This window comes from Heterocephalus glaber, unplaced genomic scaffold, assembly GCF_053883595.1.
Source record: "Heterocephalus glaber isolate CG9 unplaced genomic scaffold, H.glaber_assembly_v1.0 deba00001264, whole genome shotgun sequence".
In the NCBI taxonomy this organism is placed as follows: Eukaryota; Metazoa; Chordata; class Mammalia; order Rodentia; family Bathyergidae; genus Heterocephalus; species Heterocephalus glaber.
In genome coordinates, this window is record NW_028258231.1 from 172,983 (window position 1) to 186,078 (window position 13,096).

The following is a 13,096-nucleotide window of genomic DNA, read 5'->3' on the forward strand; positions in this document are numbered from 1 at the left end:
TTCCACACTGTATCCATCCCCGAGGTGCTCCCTTGGACTATTGTACCTCTCAGTCTACTCATGCACTCGTTTAATATTCATTTGAATTTGGCATCAGTTTACCCAATCTGAGGCAGTCTTGCCCGCAGGCCAGTTTCTATGGAAATGCGCCCCCTCGCGGGACAGTTTTTCTTGTCCTGATAACCTAGAGCTGCCCGTGTCACCACCCGACTTGTGCTTGGGAAAGACAATGGTTACACTGCCTCCCAGACACTGTGCACTGGAGCTCTCCCTCACACACCCTGGTGGGTCCACGGAGGCCTATACTCTGACGCATTGATGAGACATTGCCTGAAGGTAAGTCTAGGATTGTGTGTTCAACCTTGCAAACTAAGGAGGAATCCTCGCTTATTCTCAAAGTCATTCAGTATATCACAAAGAGTCCCTGTGGCCTGAGATCAATAGTTATAGTGATGGGGATCAGAGAGGCTTATCAGGCCTTGTAGGATAACCTGTCAGGTAGTGTAGGGCATAAGCAAAGAGAAGGAACCTGCAGGAGAAGTGGAAACCCTGGATCAGCAGAACATCTGAGGGCTTGGAGGTCAGTAGAGGAGCCCCACATATTCCTTTCTTCTCTCCCCAGTCCTCTCTTCCCCGTACTCACATACACACAGACACTGAAGTGCAAACCCCGTTCTGAGCGTCACAGAGCTCTGCACCCTGCTGTCAGGCCCCAAGTACAAACACATGATGCACGTATTTCCCCGCAGAAGTATGTTTAGTGAAGCATGTTATCTCTCTTGAAACACTGTCCTCTTTCCTGCAGGCTATACTTCATCTGTCTCTGGACAACCTCTTGGGAAATTCTTAGCCAGGTAACTGCAACATCCACAGATTGATATGGGATTTTCTTTTGCTAGACTTCTGCGATGGAATCCCTGACTGGAAATACTTGAAGTTCAGTAGATACAATGAGTCTCTACGAATGCAGGGCAGAAATCCAGGGTTTAAACTCATCTTCTGATAGTTATTTGAAGAAAATAGGGGATGAGTGTCCAAGTACCAGTGGGTATCTTGACAGGGAAGAACATTCAGACAGAGGAAGAAGCATAGTTAACTTCACCAATATCTGACTGGCTTTTCAGAGACACAAGGGTTACAAATGACCCTGAGCTCTTACATGGCCAGAAGTTCAGGGAGGGTGTCAACCTCAAATGGTGTGCATGCTGGGGTGGGGAGAAGCTGGAGATAAAATAGGAGGAGGGCTATGGCTGATGAGACCAGAATCTATGGCTCTAAACTCCATTGCTGCAGTCCTTATCATGCGTGATCCTTCAGAATCAGAGCCCCATCCCTTGTGACACTGGGGGGACTCTCAGTCACATGGAGAACTCCTGTCTGCTCACTGTTCCTAGGAAGGCCTGCAAAGCTGTACTTCACAGGGATTGTCAGATTCTCAGCAGCTGTAAGGTAATTTAGGTCACAGCATGTTGTGACATGCAATAGAAAGGTTTTTCCTCTGCATTTTGTTTTGCGAAGACCAATTTTACTTATATATCAAATTCTGCAATCCTGCTTTGACTCCACAAGAAGTTGAATAGCAATAAATCTATGTCACAGTGTGGGTTTCTTGTGCTTTTCCTTCTACTTACTGTGTTCTTTAAATAACCACTCCATGTTGAATATCATTTTCATGGCATGAATCAAATCCCTAGTGTAAGAGACAAATGATTCACCTTGGCTGGGCCAACACGTCATGAAGGGGATGTTGGCTTTTCCGGCAAGTAATGATGTTATGACTGTGTGAACATAATGGAGACGGCAGGGACAAAGAACTGGTGCAATCGAAATGAAGACAGTTAGGAGACAGGAGGGCTCAGCAGAAGGATGAGCCTCGTGGGATCTTTCTTGTCACTTTGTGCTGAAGCCCATGATCATCCTTGAAGCTGGGAGCCAGGCTTCTGTTTAAAAGTGTCATATTTAAGATATCTTAAATAGTTGTGTCTGAGACACATACCAATGTCAAGGAGCACAAATGGAGAACTTGCTGGGAGGAATTTATTTGAAATAGAGAAGGAACACTGAGGTCAGGTAGAGGGGTGAAGTGTCATCCAGGCATCAATGTAAATGGCGATCTCTTCTCTGTGCTGGGTGACAGCAGAGTACATGGTGTCTAAGGCCCCAGGCTCTATTTCTGCAACTTCAGATCAGGCTTCTTGCTGGCCCTGGGGACACAGAGAACACTGAGTACTAAACACGGGTCAGCAGTGGATGGTGAAGCGAGCCCTAGGGAGGGTCCGTGCTGAGTGGCATGGGTGTGTCATGTTGGCACCACTGCACCCAGCAATGGACATAGCACCCATGCACAGGGCTCCACCCTTCGGCCTGTGCTGGTCCCTCACAGCATTGGAGGCCACTCCTCACCCGTGTGCAGTTCTCTGTGCTCCCGACCCAGCATGCATACATTTGCACAGATGCGCATAGCTGGCTCCAGGTTCTTCTTTTTGTATTGATCCTAAATGTTTGCAGTAACCCTGATTATACTTATAGGGAATCGGTACACATACCTGATGCATCTTTATTCAGTTTTTACTCCCCACCCCCAACCACCTCTCCCTGCTCTTTTTGACTCTTGGGCCTCTTCCCGTTTGCAAATGCTCGATTTCAACTTTGATTGCCATTCTTTTCCATCCCATTTCTCACCCTTCCCTCCTGCTCCTTCTATTTTTTGTTCTCCTTGCCATTTAAAAAGATCTTGCTATTATTTATATTTTATTTTGCTCCTTATTTATATTTGTGGTTTCTGGTATAAGACAAACCATACAATATTTGTGTATCTGACTCATTTTACTTAATACTACGGTCTCAGATGTATTCTTTACTTACAAATACTTCATTTATCCTTCTTTAGGACAGAGTAGTATTCTATTGTGTACAAATACCACATTTACTTTAGGCATTCATCTGTTGATGGGAATATAAGCCATTTCCAAGATTAGCTATTAGAATTGTGCTGCTATAAACATGAGTGTGCATGGATCACTGTACTATGGTAACTTTATCCTTTTGGGAAGATACCCAGAAGGACATGGCTGTGTGAAATGGAATTTCTATTTTTTGTTTTCTGAGGAATCTCTACACTGATTTCCAGATTTACATTCCTATAAACAAGGTAAATATGTTTGTTTTATTCCCTGTGCACCCACACCAGCATTTGATATTTTTTGATTTCTTGATGCTAGCCAATCTTTCTGGCATATGAAGGTATCCCAAACTTGATTCAATTTGCATTTATCTAATGACCAGTGATGGTGAACTTTATTTCATCTATTTATTTCCTATTTGTACTTCTCCTGAGAAGTGTCTATTCATTTCAGTTTCCCATTTCTTGACTGGGTCTTTCATTTTGGGGAGGGCTTATTTTTTTGAGTCTTTTCTGTTTCAGATGCTAGTCTTCTGTCTAAAGAATAGCTAGAATAAAATTTTCCCCGTTTTAGGTTGTCTCTTCACACTGTTGGTTGTTTACTTTACTGTGAAGAAATTCTTTAACTTCATATGATCCCATTTGTTGACTCTTGGTCTTATTTTTTGTGCCATCGGAGTTCTATTCAGACAGTCTTTTAAGGCTACGCCTTCAACAATTGCACCTATTTTATATTGTATAAGATGGTTTCTGTTTTAACCTTTAGATCTTTGATCCATTATTTTTAGTTTAGTATATGGTCAGATATATGAATCTAGACTCAATCTTCTACAGGTAGAGATCCAATTTTCCCAGCACCATTTATTAAAGAGGCTATCTTACTTCCAGCATATGTCTTTGGCCTCTCTGTCAAAGATCAAATAACTGAATGTGCTGGGGGTCGTTTCTGTTTCTTCTATTCTGTCGCATTGATCTACATGTCTGTTTTTGTGCTGGTACTATGCTGTCCCCATGGCTAACGCAGTAAAATATTGTCACCAAATACAAACAGGACACTGACAAACCCTAAGAGCCAATAATGTACCACACTTCAACATAGAAAAGACATCTATGATTACATCTGAACCCTTAGACAAATCGGATATGGATGTATCGTAAACATGTACTCAGTGGAAAAACTTTACCCCCATTAACAACGGAACAGTGCCCAACCACAGTAAGATGCAGCTAACTAATCATCTATAGATTAACAAAGCTTAATGGTTATAATGGTAAGGGGAGCGGTTGTAGGGAGTGGGGCAAAATATATACAATGTGAAAAATTAAGCCATGGAAGATAAGAAGGTCATAAAGGTGAATAAAGGATCTTACTAAAGAGTAAAGAGACATTAGTAGCTTTAGATAATAGTAATAGAAAAAAATCATGGAAAAAATGGAAGGAATAGTGAGTAAAGGAAAAATATTAGGGATCAAATTAAAGAGGGAGAGTGCAAAAGGAAAGAGGAAAAGAATGCCAAATTAAATCAACAAAGCTAAGGATAAAAGAGGAAAAAGAAACAGGAGATTGTTACGGTTTGTGTCTAGATGTCCCCCCAAAGCCTCTGTGATCATAGGCCTTTTCAGAGCTGGTTGAATCTAGAGTGTGTGACATTGGGATTAAGCGTGTGTGATTACTAAATGAGTCCACTGGTTGGTTTGGCCCCACCCTAATCCTGGAAGTCTGGATAAGATGGAAGGGGCAGAAAGAAGTTACTAAGGTCCCCTGCTGGTTTGCTGTATTCCACCACCATGAACTATTGCCCTCTGCCATGTGCCACCCTGACTTGGAGGCAGCCAGTTATGAACTGAAACCTCTACAAACTGCGAGCTATGTAAACCTTTCTTCCCTTAATTTTGTGTAGTGGGTATTTTGTCTCAGCAGTGAGAGAAAAGCATCTAAGACAGAATTTGGTACCAAGAGTGGCGTTGTTGCTGTGACATTACCTGGACATGTGGGTCAAGAGCCTTTGCACTGGCTTGTGGGAAGGGGAAGAAGTAGGCAAGGTTCAGAGATGTCAGCTAAAAACTTAGAGCTGCAACGCTTTAGGCTGTACTGTATGGGAGATCATGGTCAGAGGTCAGAAGACCAGAAAGTCAGTAAAGACCAGGATCAAGAGGTTGCTGCTGAGAAGAAGGACCCCATTGGCTGCTGGACTCCAGATAATGCCTTTTATGCCATGGCACAAGGTTTGTCTGCATTTTGCTCCTGTCAGAGACTTTGCCTGAGACTGAGATCAAAGGTGGCAGACTAATTAATCTGGCAGATCTATCCTACTGTGAAGAAGCCTCTCTTGGGGGTAAACCCCAGCTGTTCTATTCAGTTTACACTGTCTGTGGGTTTTCCCTGGAGCTAGCCTAGTGGCCCATCTATTATTTCTCCCTGAAGCAACCGACCTCAGGGCTTACCTCTCCTCCAGGCTGCTGGGCCTGTACTCTCCGGGGTCGGGGTCTTGGCCGGGGGATGGGTCTAGGCAGAGGGCGCCAAGGGCGGGGCGGGGCCTAGGTCTGGCGCGCACAGTTCTCAGTTGTCCTGGCTTGGAGCGCAGTGGGTGGAGTTGCTCTGGTTCCCCAGCAGTTGAGTAGAGACTTCCAGTTTGTAAATTCTCATCTAGCAGGGAGAAAAATAAACTCTCTATAACAACTACTCACTCACTGCGATACAGAAAGAAGTAGACTGTACGTCTGAGTATATGGCAAGCACAGTGAATTTGACAAAGAATCAAATCTGGAAGAACGTCTCTGTTGATTTACTTGGCTCTCATTCCTCATTGTATAGTGAGGAAGTGAAGGCCCACAGAAGTTAAAAACAGTCAACTAAGGGCCCTGAGTCTTTCTAGCCCTGCTCCCATAGTCCACTTCTGGACCTTCTTCTCTGGACTCCATGCCTCCAACACACTGTGTCTCTCACCTGGGGATTGAAGACCAGAGCGCTCAGCCCCTGCAAAGTAGATGGCCACGTCCTGGTCCTCTTCCTGGAGCTGCTGCTGTTCTAGAGCATCCTCAGCTTTCTCTAGGAGAGGCTCAGCCTGGGCCTGCAGGGCCAGCAGGAGAATGGCAGCAAGGAGGGTGAGGGTCCTCATGGCTGGGAGTCACTGGAGGGTGGAGAGCAGGATCCCGGTGTGTGGGAGGGCGGAGTGAGGCTGTATTTATGGGTCAGCTAGGAGAAGACTCAGAGGCAGAGGGTGCAGTAGAGGAGGTGGGCGTTTGATCTGGAGGGAGAGGGCTGCCAGTGTCCCTGCGGTTCTTTGATGTCCCCGTGTTCTCTTTGATTATTGATTTGTGCTTGGTCGAAGCTGACGATGACGTTGACTCAGTATCTTTTCCTGCTTACCATCTGCTACAATATTGACATGTTTATATTCAAGAGGACAGAAAGCAAGGGAATCTTTCCTCTTCAATATTTGAAATAGCTTCATATAAGTTTATGAATTTGTCTTTAAATAGTTTGTACAATTCAGCAGTGAATCTCCCTATCCTAGACTCTCATCTGTTAGCAGACTTAAGTATTGGATAAGTTTCCTCATTCTTTATTCACATGCTCACATTCTCATTTCTTATTTTTATTGCTTTTTAAGTTTTATTTTTATGAGTGCACGTTTGCAGTACATAACGATCACATTCCATGTGTGGCATTGTGCATAGCACATCCCAATTCCTGTTTTCATTCCCTTCTTTTCCCTCCCTTCCCCTTCTCTCCATCCTTGGTCGCCTTCCCCTTTGCAAAAGGTTGACCTCCTTGTCTCTTATTGTATATATTTTTTATTTGGATCTTTAATTTATTTATTTCTTGAGTTTCCCATACAAGAAAAATTATATGATATTTAAGCTTGTGTGTGTGATTTATTTTATTTAACTTTATGGTCTCAAGTTGCATCTGTTTTTCTACAAATGACTTAAAATTATCCTTCTTTGATGCACAGATTCGCAATCTAATCTTTGATCTAATCTTTGTAGGCTGGTTGTCTTTAGGTGGCTATTAATTTTTTTCTATGTTATCAAAACTTTGGCTGTGTAGTTCTTCCCAATATGTTCTTACGCTCCTTGGCACTTCTGTAGTATCAGTTGCCGTGTTTCCTTTGATATCAGATTTTGTTTTTGTCTTTTCCTTTTTTTTCTTGCCTTGTCTGCCTAAAAGTAACTTGATTTTTAAGTTTTCAAAAATCCAACTATTTCTTTTGTGTTGTTATCCTTATTTTTTATGTAATTAATTTCCTGTCTGATTTTTATTATTATTTTTCTATCCATTTTGGTTCTACTTTGTTTTTGTTTAGTAATGCCTTGTGGTAGCACCAGATTGCTCACGTAGATCTTCGTGCTGTATGGAAGTTGAAATTTATTGTTCTTTTGTTCTGTCACAGATCAGATTTTGCCACATCTCTTTAGTTTTGCTTGTTGGGTTTCCACTTTCATTTTTCACAAGGAATTGGTCAAGTCTCTTTTAAATTTCACTGGTGAACCCCCTCGTCCTTCAAAAGCTATTTGCTCCTTTTCTGTGCATGAGAATATTTTGCAAGTTCTTTCTCATTGGTGATTTTACTGCTGGTTTCTAGTTTTATTGTAAGCATTCAAAATGTATACTTGATATGATGTTAAATTCTAAAAATGTTTTAAGATTTGCCTTTTGATCTCTCATACAGTGTATACTGGAGGAATTTTTGTGTGCTGTTAGGGAGAAAGTGTATTCTCCCACTGTTAGAGAACTGTGGAAATTCTCTAAATACATAGTAAATCCTTTTGATCTAGACCACAGTGTAAAAAATCACTCATTTCTCAGTTGTTGTTTTTTGTCTAGCTAATTTGTCTAGTTTTGAAAGTGTGGTTTTGAAGTTCTGTATTACATTCTACTGTAGTTTATGTCTCTTAATTTTGATTTATATATTTGGGTTCTCTGGTGTGTAGTGCACACATATTTTCAAATTATTAGATCCTGTTGCAGAATCGACAACTTTACAATTATGGGGTTGCCCTCTTTGTCCTATTACATATCTTGATTTGAAGTTTAATTTATCTGAAACAAAAGAAGTTCCTCTTTGTCGCTTGGTTTGCATTTCCATGGAACACTTCTCTGTCCCTTCACCTCCAGGCTCTGTTGTCTTTTTGTGGGCAGAGAATCCCTGTAGGCAGCGTATAGTAGCATGTTTCATTTCTAAAAATCCATTCAGTGGTCCTGCATCTTTGAGTGAGAGGATTTCATTCGTTTACAGCCACAGTTGTTATTGACAGAGAAGGAGTACCTGGTAGCACTTTGCCAGTACTCTGCTGGTTGTTTGCCATTCTTCTTCCTTTTCTGTCTTCTTTTCTTCTTGTCCACTTTGTAGTTTTGTAGTTTTCAGTAGTGATTGGCATTAATTCCACTGTTTTTCATTTTGATGTGTCTGCTGCACTTTTTTGCTTTCTTATTACTGATGGACTTTTGTAGAAAATTTTAGATATAATGTACTATTTTAGAGTGTTTACCACTTAAATTTGGCTTGACACTAAAGCTCTGAAGGTCTCTTTGCATGCATCATTCATAATTTTCTTGCCTTCCTTTAGAATGCTGCATTTTGTGTGTCCCTGAACAACTTGGGTAAATATAGTTATCAGGATCTATTTCTACTTTGAACTTTCATGGTAGAGATTTGAGAGTAAATACCATCATTAATGTAACAGAATATCTTGAATTTGATGATAAATTTACTTCATCACTGAGATTATCTTCCATGTTAGTATCTTTCTTTAATATTTGGTTGAAACATTTCTTAATGGGCTAACACAATAACCATGAATTCTCTTTGCATTTTCTTGTCGCAATGGTCTGTCTTTCTTTCCTGCTTGCTTTCTTGCTTTTTTAATTTCTGAATGACAGCCTTACTGGATATAGTGTTCTTTGATGGGTAGTTTTTTCTCTTTCAACACTTTGAATATATCATCTCTTTCTCTCCTAACCTGCAAGGTTTGTGCTAAGAAATGTGACTTCCAGTAAACATGATTTGATGCTTTTCTCTTGCTGTTAGTAGGATTCCTTTTGTCTGACATTTGATGGCTTGATCATAACGTGCTACTTTAGGGTAGAACACTTTGGTTCATTCTCCCGGTGGTTTGAGCATCATGAATTTGGATATCTATATCATAGTCATGTTTTGAGATATTTTCAGACCTTTTGTTTAAAAAGTTCTCTGTGTTTTTATTTGTGTTTTCCTTATATTAAACATCTATGGTGGGAACATTTGTTTGTTTTAGTGTGCCAGAAATCTCATTTACTTTCTTGCCTCTCTTCAGTCCTTTAATCTTCTCTTCTGATCTAGTTATGTTAAAAGACTTAAAATTCTGAAATTGCTTCTTCTTTTTGATCTAGTCTGTTGTTGAAGCTATTTGTTTTTTTTAAAATTTATTTTATTAATTGAAATCTTGATTCCAGAATTTCTGTTTGGTTCATTTTTTGAACTCATCATTAATGTCATGAATTGTTTTTCTAATTCTATTCCTGTATTTCTATTCTTTTGTGTTTCACTGAAGTCACTGTTTCATTCCTTTTGGGGCAATTTCTAGCATTCTGTTTATTTGGTGATTTGTACTGGAGAATTTTGCAATTAACTCAAAGCCTTTTCTTTTACCAATAGAATGAAAGTAGCAACCAAAAGCCTATAAGAAATTTAAACTCTCAAATATTTGAAATTTAAACAACATCCTGAAAATCTGAGCCAAAGTTGGAAGAAGAAATCAAAATAGACATCAGGATGTACTTTAGATATGTTAATAAAAAAGGCACAACACAAGCTTCTAAGTAGCAGGTATAAGAGTGTTTATATGCAATGTGTAGTTATAAATGCTTGTAGTGAAATGAAGACAAATTTTAAACCAATAATGTAATTTCCCACTAAAGACACTGAAAAAAAATTTATACTGTGCCTAAGACAAAACATTAAGCATTTAAAAAAGATGAAAGAAGCAAATTCTAAAACAGAGAATCCAACTCTATGAAAAAAAAAAATCAACGAAACCAAAATCTGGGTATTTGAAAATTGCTACAAAATTTACAGAAATTTTACATGAACTACAACTCAAAAATGAAAAGTGACTCAAATTACATTTACGTGGCTCTTTTAAAAAGCCACTAGAGAAGAGACGCAGCCATCTTCGGGTGGTCGCGGCGGTGGGTGGGCAGGCAGCCGTGAGCCCACGTCCAGGCCCAGAGGCCGCAGTCCCAGACCTGGGAGGAGTTCAGTCGCATGGCCGAGACGCTCTACCTCGCGGACCCGATGAAAGCACGGGTGGTTCTCAAATATAGGCACGCCGATGGGAATTTGTGTAGTAAAGTAACAGACGATTTAGTTTGTTTGGTGTACAGAGCAGATCAAGCTCAAGATGTGAAGAAGATTGAGAAGTTCCACAGTCAGCGGATGTGACTTATGGTAGCCAAGGAGTCCCGCAGTGTTACTATGGAAACAGACTGAGAGTATGAAATGAAGATTCTGTGTGTTCTGTTTGTAGGAAGTAAATATCTCTTGAAATTGAGGAAGTACTGGGACAGGAAATACTTTATGTAACTGAGTGGGCTGTTCAAAAGCCGAGAGGTCATTCTCTGTATTTTCTTTTTAATGTTTATCTTAGAGCTGTGGAATATAAGTGCTTTCAGCTAGAGAACTATCATTTATTTTTTGGAAATTGAACAAGAAATGCATCTGTCTTAGAAACTTGCAGAAACTAATTATTGCTGGGCAGAATGATGTAGAAGAATTTCTCTGGTAAATATGTATCAGTAATTTTAAAATGAAATGCCAAGAAGAGCCAGTTCTTAAATTTAGTTCATTTGCCTTTAAGAGAAAATTAAGTGTAGCCATTTTAGTGGATCATTATATTTCTTTGGAGCATAAACTTGCACTGTTGATAACCAATAAATATATACGATAACTGGAAAAAAAGCCACTAGAATAGTATTGCAAAGAAATATACAAAAACTAGTATGCTAATGATTTAAGACATCCAGTGGACAATTTCCAAGTCACAAACTACCAAATGTAAATCACAAATGAACAGTTCCTTAGAGGTACAACCTTTGAGGAGAGTTTTAATTTAAAAACTTACTCCCAAAGAAAGGCCCGTTCCATGTGGCTTCAGTGTATTCTAGCACACATTTCAAGAAGAATAAATACACTTCTTCAGAAATCCGCCCTAAATCAGTGGAGGGAGAACCACTTCCAGTAGCATATAATGAGGACAACATTAGAATACAAAAAAAAGTAAAGCCCCAGATAATATAGACAATCACATACTAATATTGTAGATGAATATAGACTCCCAAGTCCTCATTAAAAAATAGCAAACTACATCTAGCTGCATATAAATATAATAAATCAGCTGCAGTGGTGCACTCCTGTAACCCCAGAACTGGGGAGGCTGAGGCAGGAGGATCGCAATTTTGAGCACTGTGCAGGCAACTTAATGACTTAGTGAGATGCTGTCTCAAAACAAAAACAAGCAAAAAAATGGGCTGGATTGAAAATGATTGGATTACTCAAAGTGTGAAAAGAGTCTAGAAATCATATATCTTATGTGACATATATCTAGAATAAATGTAGATTCCCCAAGTTGATAATAAAAAAATAAACTCCATTTATGGATTGGAAAATAATCCAAATATACATTTCTCCAAGGAGAACATTCAAATGTTCAATAAGTGTGTGAAGATATGCTTGACATCATCATTCAGTAGGAAAATGCAAACTAAAAGAGTTACTGCAAAATCACCACCAGGATAGCTGGAATCAAAATTCAATAGTGAGAAGATCTGGTGAGGATGTAGAGATCTTGGGACTCTCATGCACTGCAGGTAGGAAGGGCACAAGTTCATGGAGTAGCAGATAGGAGGTTTCTCACTATGTTAAAGATAGATGCACCCTGTGACCTAGCAATTCTGCTCCTATGTAGTTTCTCAAAAGGCAAGAAAACATATATGCCCCCAAAAGATTGTGTGGAAATGAAAGAAGGCAGATACAAAAAAATATACAGTATATTGTTCCTCTCATATGCAATGCAAAGAAAATGCAACTGCACAGAGGGTAAGTTAGCGGCTGACTAGATGCTGGGAATGGGGAGATGGGAGGGCAGGAGTTGAAAGGCCTTGGCTTTTTTGTCTGTGGTGACAAAAAGCTGGGAGGTTTTTATTGTGTGATGTGTGAAGATGTGAAGTCTGTGCTATTTCATAAATGAAATCTGTGCATTGAATCATGCGTGAGTTTTATCTCAAGAAATGTGCACTGAAGAGAAGGAAGTACAAAGCAAAAAAGATATGATAACAGACACAGTCAAATCACAGAACAGATACCAACTGCATTTCCTTCCGATGTCTGTGGTCTAGATACAGGGGCCAAATATAATGTGAGTTTTCTCTGACTACATGAGACTTGAGCTCTTAGGGTGTGGCCCTGGCCAGGAGGGTTGGAGAGGGATTTGCTGTAAATATTTTCCATGAAAAATTGATTTACTCCCCAGGTTGGCCTGTTCTTCCTCTGTTTCTTGAGTTTCATGTTATTTGTAAGATCTCTTTTTCATAACAACTTTTTAAAAATAAACCATCATTTTAAATACTCACGCCGTATGATATTGTTAGGATTTTTGTTCATTTTTACAATTTAACCTATTGCTGATTGTAAAATAGTTCTCTATCTTCACATTTCAAAAAGTGAAGCATGGGATTTCTCAAGGAGATTTTCTGGAACTGAGAATATGTGATGCCATTTTGCCTCTTTTGGAGTTTGGAAAAATCAAGTTTACGTTTTGGAGAATTTCTGAGTAGGGCAGAGAACTCACTGCACTTGACTTCGACTAATTTAGTTTTAGGGTTTTCCTTGGCCAGAGAGTGAGAGGGACACTGTTTAATGGCTTTCTGCAGGGAAGGGTGGGAAAGGGATGGAAGTGGTCATCTGAATGTGAGTGATCGGATGGGACCTGGAGCAGGCTGGTAGACAGGAAGTAACTGCGAAGACTGGACAGTTAAATAGGGGCAGTCAGGTAAGGAGGCCAGCATTACATAGTACTGTGGAGAGGGAGGGCTTGCTGAAGGTGCAGAGTGAGACGGCGTGAGGGGAGCTTGGTGGTGGGTGGTGTAGGGCTTTCACCTGTGGTACCCCAAGCCACAAAAGGCTGAGGTTGTGGCCCAGGCCGACTGTGGGA

The 13,096-nt window shown here is 40.2% G+C and overlaps 1 protein-coding gene and 1 pseudogene across 1 annotated transcript; one reads left to right on the forward strand and one right to left on the reverse strand.

Moving 5' to 3' along the window:
- Window positions 1-2,019: 2,019 nt before the first annotated feature.
- On the reverse strand, window positions 2,020-6,076 carry LOC101713941 (uncharacterized). The gene is made up of 3 exons (XM_087211018.1): window positions 5,850-6,076; window positions 5,348-5,549; window positions 2,020-2,204 (listed from the first exon to the last, which is right to left on the reverse strand). Exons 1-3 carry the CDS (start codon window positions 6,019-6,021, stop codon window positions 2,168-2,170), a joined length of 411 nt encoding a protein of 136 aa, XP_087067144.1. The 5' UTR covers window positions 6,022-6,076; the 3' UTR covers window positions 2,020-2,167.
- On the forward strand, window positions 6,020-10,377 carry LOC147828150 (signal recognition particle 9 kDa protein pseudogene; annotated as a pseudogene).
- Window positions 10,378-13,096: the final 2,719 nt, after the last annotated feature.